General features: G+C 40.5%; 3 protein-coding genes across 4 annotated transcripts in view; 1 reads left to right on the top strand and 2 right to left on the bottom strand.

Moving 5' to 3' along the window:
• The window catches only part of syt16 (synaptotagmin XVI), a 41678-nt gene extending 29694 nt beyond the window's left edge, over nt 1-11984 (bottom strand). For both annotated transcript variants that reach the window (XM_004554676.3, XM_012920095.3), the window contains exon 1: nt 10763-11984. In XM_004554676.3, coding sequence (XP_004554733.1) covers nt 10763-10775 — 13 coding nt within the window. In that variant the 5' untranslated portion in view covers nt 10776-11984. The remainder of the gene's footprint in view (nt 1-10762) is intronic.
• Nucleotides 11985-12109: 125 nt separating this feature from the next.
• On the bottom strand, nt 12110-15555 carry snapc1b (small nuclear RNA activating complex, polypeptide 1b). The gene is made up of 10 exons (XM_004554675.3): nt 15210-15555; nt 14640-14796; nt 14416-14556; nt 14120-14224; nt 13666-13824; nt 13494-13547; nt 13278-13340; nt 13055-13193; nt 12567-12638; nt 12110-12465 (listed from the first exon to the last, which is right to left on the bottom strand). The coding sequence occupies exons 1-10, from the start codon at nt 15338-15340 to the stop codon at nt 12428-12430; spliced, it is 1059 nt and encodes a 352-aa protein (XP_004554732.1). The 5' UTR covers nt 15341-15555; the 3' UTR covers nt 12110-12427.
• Nucleotides 15556-16338: 783 nt separating this feature from the next.
• On the top strand, nt 16339-18788 carry yipf6 (Yip1 domain family, member 6). The gene is made up of 2 exons (XM_004554674.6): nt 16339-16887; nt 17613-18788. The coding sequence occupies exons 1-2, from the start codon at nt 16549-16551 to the stop codon at nt 17958-17960; spliced, it is 687 nt and encodes a 228-aa protein (XP_004554731.2). The 5' UTR covers nt 16339-16548; the 3' UTR covers nt 17961-18788.
• Nucleotides 18789-19994: the final 1206 nt, after the last annotated feature.

The raw sequence follows: 19994 nt of genomic DNA, 5'->3' as shown, positions 1-19994 counted from the left end.
ATGATGTAACTGGAGCACAAACTGGGTGTCATCAGGACACTACAACATAGAGCGAACACCATCCCCACAGACACAGCGGCCAGGGAGGCAGAAGAACAGCGCATCAAGAAGACCCTTTACATCCCAGCTGGACATTTGTCAAAGCTGGGACGGAACTTAAAGAACGTTCCAGCCGATCCAGGAGAAAAGGACAACTGCTGCCTAGTAATGCCTCAGTGATCCCGTATGTGTCAGGAGTATCAGAACGGTTGAGACACATTTTTTGTAAACACCGTGTCTCTGTGGCTTTTAAATGCCAAAACATGATGCGCCAAAAACTGGCCCACGCCCAAGGATCGGGTCCCCCGACACAAACAGAGTAACATAGTGTACGCTGTTAAGTGCAGGAGGATTGCTATGATTTATACATTAGGGAAACCAAACTAGGGCTGCTCGATTATGGCAAAAATGATAATCACGATTATTTTCACTGAAATTGAGATCACGATTATTTGACAATATTTATGTAACCCTTTAAGACCTACTATAGAACCAAGTCCACCAGAGCTTATATTATTTTTATTTATTTATTTTACATGCTGTAGTGCCATTTGTGGGAGCATTTCAAGTTGCTATACATCAATACAACTGTTATAGCCCATATTTTAATAATATGTATGCATTAAGTCCATAGTAACTACATTAATTGCAAAAAAGTGCAATAAACTACAAAAAAAATTGAAAATCGCTTTTGTTTTGTTTACATATATTTCTACTTGGAGAAGTTTAAGAGGCTTATCCCTCAAAACTTTAAATACAATAAAGTTGCAAAAAATAGTTTACAACAACAGGAAATTTATTTTGAGTGTCTTCATAGTTTTATTTTGGAGATACAGCAATTTTTATATACTGCAGGAAAAACAAAAAACAATCCTATGATGCAAATTTGCAAAGAAAACAGCATGTGCATCATTTCACTGTGGGAAGTGTTACGAACAGCTGATAGGAACGGCAAAGCGTGTTTCTGGAATATTATGTTTTTGTTCCTGCAAGCGCTTTTTATGCAATTTTTGCAAAGCTATATGTGGAACGAAACCGTGACCGAGGACAAGCTGATGGCATCAGATGTAAGTACAACTCCTCCGGTTTCATATGCAAAACAAATTATTGCGCTAGCTTACACGGTTCAGGTTCTACAGGGATTTAAAAATAGTTACGCAAAACGGAGCGTGCTGCTCTGACCGGCTTTAAAGGGTTAACAATGACTTTAAAAAAATAATATAAAATAGTGTGCAACACCACTGAAGTTTTTTTTTTTTAAACTCTTTTCAACCAACGGCAGTCACTCTCCAAATAACTTCTGCTTAGCTTTCCGAGCTTCCCTCAGGTCCTCTTAATCAGCGGTCTCCAACCTTTTTTGCGCCACGGACTGGTTTATGCCCGACAATATTTTCACGGACCGGCCTTTAAGGTGTCGCGGATAAATGAGGGAGGGGCTAATAATCGGCTCAGTCATTTTTAATGATCGTTGAAAGCCCAGATCGTAATCGTGATTAAAATTCGATTAATTGAGCAGCCCTAAACCAAACAACCTTTGATGAAGCAGATGGTTCAACACAGAAGAGCTACCTCGTCAGGCCAGGACTCTGCAGTCTATTTACACCTACAGGCCAATGGACACTCTTTCAACGATGAGGATGTTCACATCCTGGACAGGGAGGAACGCTGGTTTGAGGGGAGAGTCAAGGAGGCCATTTACATGAAAAGGGAATCGAGTAAGGGCCCTAAAGGTACATCTTTCACTTGGTTCCACTTGAACTGCACACTGCAGACATGACAATGTGGAGACGACATCTGCGTACCACCAGTGATGTTGTTTTGGTGTCCGTGCAGAGGATAACGCCTACTAAGAAAATGCCCACCACAGCCACAGCCTGTTCACCAGCTGCTATCTCACAAGTAAGACTCAAGAATAACGAGCAAAATTACTGAACTTATCCTCCACGCTTGGAAACCATAAAAGGGAATTACGTATTAATTCTTGATTTGTGTTCAGAAGCAAATTTCTTAGTTTGTACAATGCAGGGCTTCACCACATGATTCTGTCTCTCAAGGTTGAGAGACTGAAGGATAAATATAGGGTTATTTCAGTGAAGTTGCCAACTGTAACCACTGTAACAAAGAAAAACAAAACTGTGCATTTTTTTCTTTTTCAAAGAAGAAATGCTGCTGTCACCAGTTCCTCAAAGTCTCTGCAGACAGGCCACCAGCTTTCTACATGTTCAGCTTCTGTTCACTCCCACAGAGAGAGAAGTGTGCAAGTGTGCATGACAGATGCAGCACGGGAACACTCCTGCTCTGGCTATAACGCTGTCCAAATTTCACTTTGAAAGACATCACGCCACCTACTCACTTCTCCACTCACAGGCTTGTGACGACATCGACCGAGAGAGCGCACCTCACTGCATTATCGGTGTTACATTACTTTTAAACGTCAGAAGCTAACAGACAGCTCCTCCTCATTTATTTATAATATACGATACATGTTATGGTAACTGAATTCTAATTCCTTTCAATGGAATTATACAAATATTGATTACCCCCGAAAAGTAACGAATTTCTAATAAATTAATTCCCAAGAGATGCAGAAGTGAAAACAGTGTGACGGTAAATGTTTGGATGGTGTGTTCGGGTGTGGCTGTAAATTGGAGTTTCCCTCTCAGCTGCTCTGACAGTCAGACACTGAGCTCAGTGTTGGAAACTCAGAGCCTCCCACTGTCTACATGCAGATGGACAGGAAGAAACCCTTGGTCAAAGTCTGCCCTCACACCTGCCACACACACACACACACACACACACACACACACACACACACAAGCGCACATGTATGCCACTCAACAAGGCAGAATTTCAAACATAAAAATACTTGCATGGGAAAATAATCTCTGTGAAAGATGATTTTCTTCATTGAACCAAGAGCTGAAAACAGTTTGTTGAACATGCAAACCTATAAAAGGCAAGACCACATTTTTTTTATTTATTTATTTTCTCACAAGCTGATCTTAGCGAGATATCAGATCCGAGTAATGAGATGGAGAAATCGAAAAATTCCCAATCGCTAATCTGCGGAAGACCTCTGTTGTGAAAGACTGTTTGTGCATCAGTGCATGCTAAATCTTTATCCGCTGATTAATATGCAGCTGCTGATTTTTCCAGCCTCGCCTTTGAAGTGAGTAGCTCCAGAGGAGAGAAGAGAGCACTTTGATCTGAGCGTTCGAAAAGAAAGTAAAAAAAAAAGAAGTCACACAGCAGCAGCGGCAGCGAATGCCACGTTGCTATCACTCATTAACAGGGATATGAGTGGTCTTGAAGAGGAAAAACATGCTGCTTTGTAGTTTTTCCTTTCTTCTTCTTTTAGCCATGAATAAAGCATAAGGAGTACATGCTGTCTCTCTCAGTTCATTCTAAGGTCACTCATTAATGTGGGTAATTAGTTTCAAGACTTGTGGCCTCTTTGTGTGTCTCCTTATCCTCTGTCTACAGATTAATACTTTAACACACAGCTGAATGCTCTCTTCTCACTGTAATGAAGGCAGACGCCTGAGGAATACAGGATGATTATTTCTCTGTCTGGAATTGAGCAACACCATGCACAATCTAATGTTTTATTTCATTCAGTATCCCAGTAGGGCTACATTTATCATCATTTTTTCCCTGCTTGTTCTTTTATTATTCTATAAACACCACAAAACACCTCTAAAATTAATGCTTTGTCCAGTCAATTTATTAAGCACAACTAGATACTGGATGGCTCAGTTCTTTGAATAAAGGTTGCTCAGTGGCACATACGCTAACTCACGTAACGTCTGGCTCACGGAAAGTGCTCAGTCGGCCTGAGAGCCGTGCAAAAAGTCCCGGTCCCTAGCAGACTGCCATTAGGAAACACCACACACACATACACAACAATTTATAAAAGAAAACAAAGTTGGAACTGAAATTTCATCACAAATTTTAAACTGTCTTGTGCACTACCTGTTCCTCAACAAAGTAATCACATTACATGTATATGAACATAGAGGGCGAGACACTGAACTGTGGTTCAACACCCTGACAAAAAGCAATCAGCCACCAGCACCAACCACGAGGAGCCTAAGAAACACAGAAACATCGGCACAGCATGTTTTCATTGTCAAACACACTGACCACAAGGTAAAGAGCACGTACGCACACACACACCTGAAAATCATAGTTTCCTTGGAAACAGTCCATTGGCTCTATTATGGTATAATGAATGTGTTTTTTCCCACCCACATGTAAGAAGGTCTCATGTTACCATGGTGCCATCTGTCTGTCCTGATTGGCTGGGAGGACAAGAACATCTCGGGGTTGAGAGATGATGAAGAAAGAAAAACAAGTCAAAAGTGGTTTCATTTGGAGCGGAGCTCCAAGAAAGACAGTCAAACAGCCAGGGCTCTGGGTTCACTAGTCTATGAATATGCAGCACTGAGCCAGGTGCAAATGCTCTATTCATGCAACCCTGAGGTCCCAAACGTGGTTCCTGTGAACTCGAATGAGGAGACGGCACAAACACACTCACCATAAGGTATTGAGCAAATCTGAGCATTTTTAACTGCAAGAAGAAGGAGAATCATAAATTCCCCTCATTAATACTTTGTAGAGACAAAACTGATGAGCTAGAGCTTCACTGAAATATTCTGCCGTAGCTGTTTTGAGCTGAAGCAAACCTAAATGATGGTGATAACACCACCGAGCTTTACCCCTTTATGACATCTTCTTTTGATAAGAGAAATATTTTCAAGTAAAGCCAGTTTTTTTTTAGTTTGTCTGATTTAAAGATTCAAAGAATTATTCAATGAATTATTAACCATGTGCAGCTTTTCACCAGCTATCTGAAACATACTAAAAAAAATCAAAAACCAAAACAAAGCCATATTTACAGGGAAGCTGCCATGTGTGCTGAGCCAGTCTATCCCTGTGAGGTGAATGACTGTTCCAGCAAAGCTTCTAAAAGGAGCTGGTCTCGGTTAGATGTGTCAGTGAGGAAACGCTCAGGTAACATTTTCCAATCAGCGTGGCTCACTAGCTTGTCTTATTTTAAAGAACAGGAGCTGTATGAAGCCTGTTAAAGCCTTAACTTTAATCAAAGATATCCCTCAACAGCACGTATTTTTGTCTAACTGAGGAATAACTTGATTATATTGCGATGTACTGTGAAATTTTCTTTGAATATGACTTCCTGTGAAGTATTCTAAGCCTTAAATGTCTTAGCAACAAAACTATTAATGCTTCATGCATTGCTGGGAAACCAGGATTTACAATACTAGTGCTGAGCTCCCATCTGCTGGTAAAATGCTGCATTACCACGGCAACACCAGAGGACTGCTGCTACACCGGAGGCTCGGGAATCTTTATAGAGCCTATGACGTAACCTACACAAGTGGCCAACATTGTGGCCGGCTTTATGTGGTGCATTATGTGTTAATTAAAGTGTGGTTGTGTCCCAGTGTTTTATATGTGCTGCCAGTTCTGATAAAAACATATGAAATTTGGGGACTTTTCCCTCCTGAGTGCCCACTCTTTGTTGTGGTAAGTTTATTTCTGTTGCCAGAGGGAAAAGACATCTTTCACCACGTTTGTACATTCCCTCACGTCCACTCCAGGGGTTTCAGGAATCTCACTCAAGGAATTTGCTGACATTTGTGAATCTTTACATTAGGGGTGTCAGTCATAAGATCGGATGGAGCTGATAATATCAAGGCAGATGTTTGACTTTTAACTGTATTTTCATAAGTTGTACGGCTTTTTATGTTGATAAAGAACTAACTGAATGCCATTCATATACACCAAAGTAATTCAGTAACAGATAAACAACTACATGACTGAAGTTGCTATTTTTTCACTACTGACTATATCATCGGTACTCGCTCGCTTGAGTCAAACTGAATGATTAGCTACATTTCTCAGTGTAAAACCTTTACCACACAGTTAAAAAAATTCAAGCACAAATGCTGACTATTTTAATATTTATGATTTTAGGAGTTAGAAGTAAATGCATGTTCCACATACAGATCATAAGTGGTATATTAAACGCATGTAAACAGAAGTGAAAATATTGATTGAATCTCTGAATATTTTCCGTTTTCCAACTACACCTTCAACTTTACAACATAAAAAACAGCAGTGCTCACATTATCTATTCAATTGTGCACCAACACTAATTTACAAAGAGCCTTTGCCACCTCGCTCTTACTCCCATACTGGTAACTACATGTACACGGAAGCAATGAGATTTTAAATGACTCTGCTATTACTACAGATAAATATTTCTCTTTTCTTATTTGAAAAACAGCACCTACACTTATTGTATTATATCATGTAAAACAAAAATCTATATGAAATTTTCTAAGTTTCTTGTTGCAAAGTCTATCGAACTACTAAACAAATCCGCTAACAAACCACTAAGAAAAGCAACACTATTTAAAGGTTACACAAGACAAGCATCAAAGAAATAAATAGAAGATAAATAAAAAGAGGCAGAAAGTGGCCACTGTCCCAGCAGAGGGCCCAGAGCAACAGCAGTGGTTCAGCACCTAATTAAGGCACCTGCCCAGTGTTTTTCATGCTACCTTGTGCTTCCTGACCTGCTCTGCCCAACAATCAGATGACCCCCTAGGAGCAAGCACTTTGGTGACAGTGGGAAGGACAAACTCCCTTCTAACAGGAAGAAACCTCCGACAGAACCAGGCTCAGGGAGGGGCGGGGCCATCTGCTGTGACCGGTTGTGGTGAGTCTCACATGCTGGGAGAAGGTAAGGTCTGAGAGGAGATGGGGTGAGGATAAGCCAAAGAAGCTTGTCTCTCCCCGTCCACCTCACACCAGCTAAAAAACAACCTGGATTCATTTGGTCTGTTTCACTGTGCTGACTTCAGCTTTTTGTATTTTGTTTCTTCTGTCCCGATTTAACATAATTCGTAGTTGATTTGTACGTTTCAGCTTGAGAATCTCTGGACTCTTTCATTTGTGTTCCTATTTAAGATCCTTTCTAACTTAGTTAGAAAATATAGGGGATATAATTTGACCACGCAGTTTAGAGGCATAACAGGTAATGTCTCAGGGTAAAACAAGCTCTGGAGTCTTTGTAACGTTCACCAACCGTAATACCGAGTATAAATCCCTAATGAACAGAATACATCACAGGAAAATGTTGAGAAATTAAAGCTCTCCAACTTTTAACCTACTTTCTTTTGCTGGCGGCGGAGTTTCAGTGATCCCTCCTTCCCTGGCCATGCTGTTTCTCCTCTTCCTCACTTCCTTCTACTCTAATTTTAATCTTCTCTACAATTTGACCAGTGAAGAACTTGACTGCTTCACTCTCTCCTTCATCCCTCAGTCCTCCTGCTCCTGTAAATGCAACCGGATCCCTCAGTCTGAGCTGCTTTGTGCCCAGTGTGAGCCATCAATCAGCACAGCCTTCCTGTCTCCCAGTGGGCGAGGCAGATGTGTCTTCCTGAATACCACCAAGGCACAACAACGAGGAGGAAGGCAGAGAAAGCGAATACACAACTGGACTACAGAGCTCACAACCGCTTATTTGTAATATTTGCTTTTATATTTAGAAACAGGAAGGTGAGTGAGGATGAGAAGCTTAGTTCTTAACACAACTTTTAAGTTCAATAGCAGCATTTAACATGCCCCCCCCCCCCCCAACATAGGCATTGTGACTAAACTTGCAATAACAACTTTTGGCCACCTGGGGCAGCACAAACAACAGTTGATGTGGAATATTTAGTGTTTGGATTTTGTTTATTAATCATTAGGACTTCCATTAGTTTCTGCCTTGGCAACATCTTCCCAGGGTTTGCTGTTATGCTTTGTAAGTAAACAGTATAATCAAAACAATGTCATTAAATTAGGCAACATAATTCATATATTATTAAATTATTAATGATGCTGTTGATGACTTGGCACATTTAAAATGGATTAACTGATAATGCAAGAGAGGTCCATGATGCAGTGTAGATGTCATCTTATCTTATTAAAAAAATGTTTTTTGAAGTGGCCACAGGAGTACGCTACGGTATCAGACACAAGTTTTATAGGACATATAAAAACAAAGCTTTTTCCTTTTCGCTACATGGTAACTAACGCTAAACAGCATGACGCACAGGTTAACCAGGCTTTCAGCTCAATGTTAAACTGGACAGGTGCTGCTAGCCCTCAGATGCAGCAGGACGCATGTCAGCAATTAAAAATAGTTCAGGATCCATCCATTATTCATTGTTAATGTGGGCATCAGTCGTAGGTTTTAGCCATTCGAGCTGCAGCAAGCAAACAAACGCCAATAAATCATCCACACACACAGTACCTGCTCAGCAGCAGAGACAGCTAAAGACTGACTACTGAGCACAGAGGAACACTGAGCTCATCATAAGTCAGATATGTCCATCAGAGGGTGGTAAAGCCCCCAAACAAAATTAAACCAGAGAGAACAGTGGACCCAAATTTTCTCTGTTTGCCGGACAGCCAAAAAAGAACTCTTGTGCCCCCCTGTGGACACTTTTGACTGTGGCCGATACCTGCTGTAGCTTCAGTTTACTTTCTACTCTACTCTTGCGAGAAATTTTTAGTGACTTCAATAAGCCTGTAAGGCAAAGCAACAGCGACTGGCTATGTGGGCCTGCTTTCTAATAGGGCACTATAACTCCACCATTAGGCCTTTATTCTTAAAAAAGAGGGGAAATGGGTTTCAAGGCAGTTTAAATGTCCTAATACTACTAATCACACACACACAGCAACACACAGCAGAAGCAGCAGCAGCAACATTAGATCGTATTGAGAGCCCTCCTCCACAGCGGGGAGGAGAGAGCCATGAATAAGACATTGAAGCAGTCTGTAACTAGGCCACAATAACCAGAAACAGTCTCTCGTGCATGGCTAACTGCTTCCTACTGTTTTGCGGAGCATGCTGAGCATTGCTTTGATGCTGTTCTGAATCTTGTCTTAGCATCACTGACAGGTTAAGATGTAAACATCCAGTATAAGCCATCTCAAAAAGTCTCTGGCTGCTGTTCCACACATCTATTGATTTTTTATGATTCCCAATAATTCTTGACTTACAGATGAGTTTCTCGTTTTCAGTAACATGTTTTTCATTCTCAGAGTCACAGCTGACACAGTAAACTGTATGTGAAAGTTTTTTTGGCAGCTCATGTAGGACAACTTCCAATTTAAGCAGAAATAAGCCTATTCCTTGGTCGGTGTCTCACCTGGGGTGGGTTTTAAGACAACGGCTACTCACCAGCATCACCAGGCTAAAAAAAAAAAAGACACTAAATCTTAACATGACAACCTGCCTGTGGTCTTTCACACAGCCTCCACTTGCATGTATTTAAGCAACTATCTGGTCTCCTTCTGTCAAAGTAAGTGTCCTCTAAATCGTGACAGAAGGATCTTTTTAGTAGTCAAGCCTCCTGACAAATATGAAATATACCAGAGCTAACAATACCTATTGCAAATGTAACCTGAGCGTGAGGAAGCACACTTATGCTTTGCAATGTCCTCCTGCATGCATCAGTGCCCATGATTTTATTGTTTTGTCTAAGTAAATCGACTGCACACTAAAATATATTAAATAAAATGTTATCAGTAAACTAAATTCTACAACAAAAATAACAACACTTTGCCTGTCACCTAACATGGCCATTTGGCGTTACTGCTGCAGGATATTCACGTTATACCCAAACGAACAGAATCAGCTTTTTGGAGCTGCATCTGAAGTCTCATGATACAGACTTAACTGACCTGCACATAAGCCTTTTTTTTGCATTTTGTTGCATTTCACCAACATCTATTTCCTCAAAATCAATTTTTATTATTAACAATAGTGACAGCAAAATATTTCTACATACAAAGGGCTACAGTTTTAAAGTCGTTGAAGAGCAAGCCTCGCATAGATATCATATGTACAGCTGTTGAGTTACTCTCTATTTGAATGAATGAATGAATATGCCATGTTGGAGTTCTGTAGTTCTAATACTCTGCTTGAAAGACACAGGGTAACTCGACAGTTCAACTTGAACTTGCAAACTATTTTTATGCAACAGTTTACATTAAAATGAAATATAGTAAAATATGACACGTGTTTCTGGCTTTAATTTATGAAACAAAACGACGTCTCCGTGTCTGTTTCTGAACCACTTCTACCTGACAAACCATCATTGTCCCCACCACCTGCGCCGCCTGACTGACAGAGCAGCCTAAAGGGAGGCTCTGCTTTTGGGAAACCCACTGGCAGAAGAAAGGGAAACCCCGTGTAACATCCAGCACATCCCGCTACATTCTATCAACGTCCTTACCGATATATATTGCAATGTCTCTCATATTATATGCTCTTCATGTGCAATTAGCTATTATTCCCAACTGTGCGAGCAAAATAGGCGTCCTTGAAGTGGCCATGATGAGGCAACTATTAACTCTCCGGAGTATCACAAATTTGCTGTAAGCCCCAGCAGAACGATTGACATAATTAATTAAATTCGCTTAAACGATGACTGGAAAAGGTTCTTTAAGAGCAACAGTCTCGCTCCATATGAAAAATATCTGTAGCAAATCAAAGGAATTGATAAATTGGCCTTCATGTACTGGCGCTCCCAGTCAGTCAAAATAAACCAGGAGGGGAGCCTGAAAACAGCAGACAGGGAGAAAAAAAAGCAAACTAAAAACATTAGATGCAGTCACACGGTGAGGAGGTGGGTATACTTACTGTCAGAGGCCATGGCTGTGGCTGTTTCCCTTCAGACTACGAGCAGAATCGGATGTATCATCGGAGGAGAGGGGGCAGCAAGCATCCCCGCCGCTCCTCATCCTCCAGACCCGCAGATCTGCAGTCACATAGCGGTGAGCGGTGAGGCGTTCACTGACTGTGGGACATTTGAATAATTTAAATAGTCAATCGGTTGTTTTACAACTCAATATTTTGTGATCTTGTTATTTTATTTTATTTCATTTATTGGCCAAATAGGTGTAAGTTATAATGAGTTAACAAAATTTTTTCACATATACAGTCAGTACTATGTAAAACTCTTGTGCAAACACACCAAAATGCAGAGTTTGTACAGTTCTAATAAGGTTGAAAGTCAATATTTAATATTACAATTTTTAATCTTCAACACAGCCTGAACTTCCTTAGGCGAGCTTTCTTAGAATTTCCTTAAATAGTCTTCAGGAACAGTTCTCCAGGCTTCTTCAGAGACATTTTAAAAACGCGTGAAGGAAAAATTCTAGTTTATTCTCACATTTAGATTAAGTGGTTACAAGTTCACTGTAGAACTTTGCATAGCCTTGTATTTCTTAGGTGAAGGATGCATGTGTCAATATGACCTGCTTAGCTTAACTATGTTATCTGCTGTGCTGACTGTATGAAACTCCCAGGGAGGCAAGTGCCGGGTGCTTCCTGGAGCATAGTGTGGAAGCTCTCTGCCCAGCAACAGCGCAGGTGGACAAGAAACTATTGTTACTGAAACGATACAGAGAGTTGTGTGTGAAAAGGGAGCTGCGACATCTCAAGGGCAGAGCTCTCCTGACTGTGTAACTGTGATGGTCGATGTCTGTTTTTCTCTCCTGCATGCAATAATTAAAAAGCTTGACCACAGCTGACCTCGTTGCAGACTTTCCACCACAGCTTTCTTGGATGTTTGCTGCCTAATGTTGAGGTCTGGGCTCTCATTTTGTCAAAATGTATAGTTCAAGCATATAAAAGTCATATTTAAAAAAAATCTGTCATACATTATTTATAAATTAGTCCATTACTTAATTTATTAATCACTAAAAATGTCAAAAAAAATGAAAACAAAGTGCTAAATAGTAAATTTACAGTTCTAAAGCTGCTAAACATAGCTTAGGCTAAAATTGCATTTACAAACCTCCCTCCAGCTGACATCTTGGCATTTGCCCGAAAATTATAAGCACTGCGAGGAAAAAACAAATCAAGCAAAAAGAAGATAATGAAAAACAAATTTGAGGTTATACTAAATAGCAAGACAGGCTACTGAAAACCAGATGTCCACATTTTCAAACACATGGAATGTTACACAAGAAAGAGACAGACAACTGTAAAACAATGAGTTTTTATAGTAAACTATCAAATTTGATCAAATATTGAAATATATAAACACATGAATGAAAATGCTTCAGCAGACGGTGTTTCCTTCAGAGAGAAAGCTACATGGCGATAAGCTTTACTATGAACAATGTTTCTATTAATTTACTGTAACTGTAATGTAACCACCAATGAATTGATTAAAAAATAATTTAAAAGCATGATAAAAAAAAAAAGGTAAAGATGTCAACGTGATTTATTACAATAGCAAAGCACATATCAGACTTCAGTGGATGCTCTGAACAGCAGCTCCAGTGTTGTGCAGTTTCTTCAGGACCACTTGAACTTTTTGTACTGTTTCGGTTTATCTTCAAGAAAAAGAACATAAAGAGCACAAGCCAGCCAATGAAAACACAGCAGAGGCCAGTGAGCAAACACACGAAATATAAACGAGCCTGATCACGCTTACCATCACCAGCAGACTCGAGCTGTGCAAGCCGACTGATCTTAGTGGTCGTCATTGCTTCCGTCCACAAGTCACCTGAGAAGTACAAAGGGTTCATTCATAAAGAGTTTCCATGTAATAAAATTCTATTCTAATTCTATTTTAATAATCAGCAGATGGAAAATATAAAGCATAGTGTACATGTGCAGTGATTTATAGATTAAATCCAGGCTGTTTCTGTGTGTTTTTAGCACTTCAGTGTCACTGTTTAATTTTACCGGTGCCTCGGAGGACTTGTATCCGCAATAAAGAACGGAAGGGTGATAGCAATAATAGTTTTTTATTTATTTATTAAAATATGGCATCTTAAAGCATGCTGATAATTTCCTACAACTTACTGAAGGTAAGTCTAATGCAAACCAGTTTGTCAATGTCAAGGTCAGGGCCTGGGATCGCACATAAAGCAGGGACAGGTGTGAAATGTTTATCTTTAGTGGTTACAGGAAGATTACCTGAAATATGGAGATTTTCACTGGTTCTGGCTTTGAGTGACGGCTTGGTTATTCTGGAGCGACCTAACGTGGGGGCGGATCTGGCCTCGTAATTGGTGGAATCCACTTCCACCTGGCGGTGACGCCTTGACTTGGAGGCCTGAGGGGAAAAAAACATATATAAAATAATAAATTGTCACAATAAATATAAAAATCAGTAAAGACTGTATCCACTGACACAAACCTCTGCTGCTTGTCCGTACGCCTTCGATTTGATGGAAGCAAGGAGCCCTGCCCTTTTGGAGCACTGAGGACACACACAAAGACAGCGGGTCAACAGAGGCGTCTCTGGAGAAAGTTACAGCATCTTTGGAAAACTCCAACAGCTTTCTGACTTCCTGTGATTCATCACCTAAACCTGCAAGAGACATGATGTAAGACACTGAAATGGCTATCTCACCTCCTGCTGGGATGATGTTCCCTCACTGCTGTCCTCTTCTTCGTCCACACTGTCCTGTCAGGACAAAACACGACACAGCGTCACATCAGAGGTGGGAAAAAACACACAAAAAGTGAAGCTATAACATGGTAAAATAAACTGTAACAACAGGAGATATGTTCTGTTTTCAGACCTTCCTTTTCTGCCAATTGTAGAAGTCGACCACAGCGCTGCGAAGCTGAGGGACGAGGTTTTTACGGATCAGGCTGACGGACGGATCTTGCTGCGCTGATGTCAGAGAGAGGGTGGATGCCTTCAGATTCTCATAGTGCTGGTGAATGTTGTCCATTTCCTGCAAGACAACAAAGATACCTGTTTGCTATGTTGTGTTGTTGATGTCCACCCCGCTTTTCACAAACCGCAGTATTTTTATTTTGAAATCTGAAAGGATGCTCCATGTCATTCCTGTGTTCACTTTCCTGCCCTCCTATGCAGCTAAAATCACTTTGTGTTGAGTATTTTTAACGTCACAGAGAGAATAGGATGCTTCTGCAGAGAAATGCAGCCTGAAATGTGATGCAGCTTGACTGCTATGTAACTACATTTGGTGGGGTTTGGGTAGTAGGGGGAAGGAAGGGTCGACTTACTTCCAGCAGCTCGATGTTAACCAGCTCCTGTGGACGGGACACTCGCTCCATGAACTCCTCATGCATTGGCGACCTTTCCACCTTCCTCTTCTTATTGTAGGTGAGCTGGGGGAAGGAAAGAAGAAATATCTACTCTAACTAGTGATGTAATGTTTCTAGCCTTGGATGGACCACAATTCCTGTCAGCTGAGAGCAGAATTCTGAGGTTGCTGTGGGCACAATATCATGGAAGCTGAAAATAAAATAAAATAGATCCACATTAAAATATATTTAAAATATTTAGACAGGAAACTAACCAGAGAGGGTGTGGCGGTGAAGTGGAACGCTTTACAGAACATGAGCTGCTGGAGGATGTAGATCACGTCGAAGTGCTGAGCAACTGTAGCGTCTTTCTCAAACGTCTTCACGTCCGCCCAGTCTTTCAGTGCCAGACGGATCTGCAGCCAGAGACACAGCAAGAGCTTTATTTCAAGTTTGCTGATCACTTTAAGGAGAAAGTACATGTGCTGTCGGTCCTGACCTGCTCAGAGGGTGACGCATTCTGGCACTGATACAAGCTGTACAGGAGGTAAAGTCCTCCTACTCGGATCTGGAAGCTGAAGGGTGGCAGGAAGAAGACAGAGGCCACGTCCAGTATCAGACGACTGAATTTTCGCTTCTCGTGGTTCACAGTGCCACTGCAGCGAGAGAAACATACAACACTGAGAAAGGATTTCTCCAGTAAGGGGTCTAAGAGCTCAGTGGTGCTGCTGCTGCTGGTGGTGTGATGCATGATCTCCAGTTTAATTTTTTAAATGTAATTTATTCGGTTGTTTCCTGTGTGTTTATCCATGTTTTCACCATTGAGATTATTTGTTCATGGCCCTTTCACCTTAATTATTCTGTACTTTGCTTTCCTGGAAATTAAGTGTGTCTATAAATTGGACACTTGTGTGTGAAATGTTTGCCTTTTAATAATAAAGATAATAAGGGTGACATGAACTTAAAGAAAATATTTCTCATTCTGACACACAAAAAACCTCAAAAGAATTTGGGTAAGACTCAAACCCTGTATTGGAAAACAAAGGGATGTTTTGAGCAGAAAACCTACTAGAAAATCTGTGAGAACTTCATCTCTCTCCATATTCTGGCGAAAATCTCGAAGCGGACGGACTGTGTTCGCTGGAAGCGCTTCAGGAGCTGCTCGCAGTCTGCTTTCACCTGTTTCCCGCAGAAATCCATCGTCCTGATGCCTCTACACACGAGTCAACGTGAAAACACAACGTCACAGAGCTTACGTCGTGGACATCATCAACTTTTATTTTTATTTACGTTTATTTTCAAGCTTCTGCAGCGAGAAAATGTCTCTTGGTTAGCGAGACCGAAATTTAAACACAAGATTAAACAACCGTCGAGCACTTAGTACGTCACCAGTCCTCGACGGCTGACGACACCTTCACTGACCGTCTTGAAAAATGGAGGTCACATTTTTTTTAAGAACTTTATTTATGAACCTCGCTACAGACAAAAAGGCACCAACAATGGTTATTCAAGAAACTAATATACACAAAGTATAGCATTAAAAAGGAAAGAAAAAAGAATAACAAAAAGTGAAACGTGAAAAATAGACACAAAATGTGAAGAAATGACAAATCCTGCACTGTATCTGGAAAAGGTGGGGTCATCTTAAAATTTAATTTAATTTATTGAATAGAGAAACTATTACTGAATAGAGCAAACCGTGTTATTTGCAAGTTTTTGACTCTTAATCGGGAGTTTTTATTTGTTCAGTCATTTGTTACATGGTTTAGCTTTAAAATATCCACATTTATGAATAAAATATCTCCCTAATAACAACACAGTACTGATAACAGACTCCAAATTTAGATTTGCAATACATATCCATAAATTTAATTAGAGTGACTGCTAAATGTGGTAACCGAATCCCTCTGGACTGTAGCCAGCTACACATGTCATTCCAGCTTTCCCCGACTCACAATAGAAAAACAAGTGATCCAGACTTCTCATTTTCACAGATTATACACGTGTTCCCATCTAGATTACATTTTCATTTTAGGAATTCATTTATTCGGTACATCTCCTTTATGACTTTGGACTTTACTTCTTTTACTTTAGGATGAATGGGAAGTAAATATATCTATTCTTCGTATAAATTTAATTTCCTCACTGTTTTGTTTAACGATAGCTGGTGGAACTGACGCAGGTGAACCTGAACGTACCACACGGATATCCAGCGTCTGCCGGAAGTAAACAATCCTCAGCTGACGTGGAGCATACGCCGTCAGTCCAAGTCACAGAACAGGATTTAAACTCACCAGTAACTGCTGCTCTGTCTGCTTTTTTTTCTTTTAAATAAGTTAAATGAAGTTTTCTGACTAATCTCCCAGAAGCTCTGACGACGTTTTCACAAAGCTTCTCAGCGAGGTAAGATGGCGGCATCGGAGGAGGCCAGCAGACCGTTCGCCGGGCTGTCAGACGTTTCCATCGCGGAGGACATCCCGGTGGAAGGGGACATCTCGGTGCCCGTCGGCCCGTCTAGAAGAGATGATGAATTCTCCACTCTGGACGAACCGGTTAAGGACACCATCATGAGGGACCTGCGGGCGGTGGGGAACAAGTTCATCCACGTCCTCTACCCGAAGCGGAGCTCGGCTCTGCTGCGGGACTGGGACCTGTGGGGCCCGCTGCTGCTTTGCGTCACGCTGGCTCTGCTGCTGCAGGGCGGTGCGGCCGACCACGAGGACCAGGGAGGACCGCAGTTCGCTGAGGTTAGAGGGTTCATCATCTCTGGATCCAACAGTTCAAACTTTACTGCGTATCCCTCCATGAATTAATGAGCCGTTTCAACCACATTTATAAAGTTATTAGTGAGTTCTGCTCATTACTACTAATATCGAACAGTAACATACACTGTGTCGCATGAAAATTCTTAAAAGTATTATTAGCTAAATGTAAATCGTAGATTATTCATGACAGGATTACAGATCGAGAGCTTCTGAGAGGAGGTGAATCACAGTGTCCGTGTGTCAGGGACTAAAATGAAGGGAGAACACATATAAAAGGGGAAAAGTGCGGTGTTTTTCCTATTATGTGTAAGATTGTGCCAAAAGTGCAATAGCTTAGAGCAGGGGAGTCAAACATAAGGCTCAGGGTCCAAAATTGGCCCAGCAAAGACTCCAGTCCAGCCCACTGGACGTCTTTGGAAAATGTGAATTGAATTAGCAAAATAATTCTACTTTATAATTACAGGAAAGTCTGGGCATTGAGCTCCAGGATTTATTTCTGTAATTTTAAACGTTTATTTCTTACAATTTAGGCCCAAAGAATTGTTGCGTTCATTTACCACAGCACCATTTCTTTACTATGTAGAACAGCTGAGACGCACTTCTCAAATATATTGAGATACCTCAGGGATTAAATGTGCAGTTTTTCTGTATTTTAAGTAAATGCCTCTGCTGACTCCCTGCTAACAAAAACATATTGTTCTTCCCAGGTCTTCGTCATCGTGTGGTTTGGCTCCATCATCATCACCCTCAACTCCAAGCTGCTGGGTGGCACCATCTCTTTCTTCCAGAGCCTGTGCGTGTTGGGATATTGCATCATGCCTCTTACAGTGGCCATGGTAGTGTGTAGGATTGTCCTGGTCATCAGCTCCGGGAGGGTCGTATTCGCAGTGCGGCTGGCGGTGGTCACGGCATCCTTCGGCTGGTCGACTTTCGCGTCCACAGCCTTCCTCGCCGACAGCCAGCCTCCCAACCGCAAGGCACTGGTGGTGTACCCGGTGTTCCTCTTCTACTTTGTGATTGCGTGGATGATCTTGACATACTCGCCGCAACAGTAGGCGAAGGTTTTCTTGGAACGTCCACAACCGTAGACAGATACAGAATCTGCCTTTGAACAAAGATGAATAACTACTGAACTGACTGTGAGCAATTCTGAAACAGCATTTAGACATGAAGGACACCAAATTTAGGACTCTTTCTGGAGTAGTGGGGAATGTTGGGCTGCAGAGTGGAAAAGCTGATGAATATGTTCTTATTTTTCCAGTTTGTCTCGCTGATGTGTTTATGTTGTGTAAAAAGAAAAAACGTGTATGTGGAAATACTTCATGGATGTTTGGACTACCAGGGCTACAATGGTTATTTTTCTTTCTCTCTTGATCTCTCTGGGTGTGATTGAAATCTCCTGTCTTAAGAACATGGACAGCACACATTTTCACACTGAATTAATTTTTAACAACATTTAGCTGATCTGATTATGCAGCTTGACTAATTTCTTCTTTTATTTTATTTTTGTATTTTGTTGGGTTTTGTCTCAGCGGACAGTGGAGAGTTGACATGGAGGATTATAGGTAGACTGGTTTGAGCTTTTTGTGTGTTTTTTCCATCAATGTTTCCTCTTTGAAACCGTACAAAGCAAACCATAAAAATGCCAGATCCGGCTTTATTACTGACAGTTACAGTGAGTTAAGGATACAGTTGAGTAAAAGTGACAGACAGGGGTTTATCAGCTATAAATAAAGAAACTATATGATAGAATCTCTGCCCACCTCTTAGATTTTTTAGTAGTAAGCAGGTATTTCCTGTGAAACAGGCATGATGATAAGTGTGGAAGACCATGTATGCCAATAGAAAAGAAGTTGTTGTAAAATAATAAAATAATTAATTTACTTGACTCAAATAATTCAAGTAAAAAATGTAAAGAAATTGTAAAAGAGAAAAATATAACCATTCGAAATGTAGAGAATCATTATTTCATCAATTTTTTCTTAAAATATGTTTTTAATCAGATTTTATCTCTTTAATAAAAATATCAAATTCAAAATCATCAGGCAAACAAACTTAAAAAGAAACAACAACCCTGAATTTTTAACATTTTCTGTGTGATATTTCATACAACATGTGAAATAGACTTTTAAATCATAATTTAGTTTTTTTAATTTTGTACTCTGGATTTAAAATTTAAGATAGAGATTAGGTCAGGTCACAGGTGCAGAAGTCTAAGGAGAGATGACAAGCTCACTTTCTTCCCAACCATCTGCCAGCTCCTACGATGGAATACTTCGGCGCTCCCTAATTAGCTGAGAGATTTGCTCTCTTCAGCGTGTCGTGTGTCCTGGGGTATCCTCCTGGTCGGACGTACCATAAACAGCTCACCTAGTCAGGTCCATAAATGACCTCAAGTGGCTCATTTTGATGTGGAGGAGCGGTGGCTCTACTCTGAACCGCAGGCCTCACTCACCCAACCTTGAAATGAGATGAAGAATAAAAAAATAACCTGTTAAAAAAGAATAATAGGCTAAACATTTTCCAAGTTACATTTTTAATCTAAATGATGTGATAAAGAGACAAATGTAAAAAAGTTAGATGAAAAGTTGTACATTTATGTTATTTTGGAGGGAGTTAACTTTTCCATTTGACTTTTAATTCTTCAGTTGGACTTTGTTTGATCTTAGAATTTGGATTTTGTTTTTTTAAAGGTAAAAAAAAAATTTGAGTAAAGAAATTAACTTAAAGGTTGAGCTAATAGCAACAATAAGAAAGTTGGTATTTGGGTTGGTTTGGTCAGCTGGGATCAAGTAAGTCACATCTGTGGGAGAACTAGCAGTGAAAGAGAAGAGAGAATTGTATTAGATTTACACACCTGACCAACTGCTTCTTCATTCATAAGGGTTTTGTTGCAGCATATTGATGATGGGTCATAAATGGAAAATTTAAGACCACAATGTACTGCAGCTGTATTTTTTTGGGGTTGAACGGGCAAGGTAGGAAATTAGTAACTGAAACTAAGTTAATAAGAAACAAAACAATGATTGTGTCTTTAAATTTATATAAACACAATCTCACCCTTTTCATTTATGTGACCAGTCAGTAGA

The sequence above is a fragment of the Maylandia zebra genome, linkage group LG19, assembly GCF_041146795.1.
Source record: "Maylandia zebra isolate NMK-2024a linkage group LG19, Mzebra_GT3a, whole genome shotgun sequence".
In the NCBI taxonomy this organism is placed as follows: domain Eukaryota; kingdom Metazoa; phylum Chordata; class Actinopteri; order Cichliformes; family Cichlidae; genus Maylandia; species Maylandia zebra.
The sequence above is the reverse complement of the archived record's forward strand: the minus strand, read 5'-3'. Positions and strand labels throughout refer to the sequence as shown.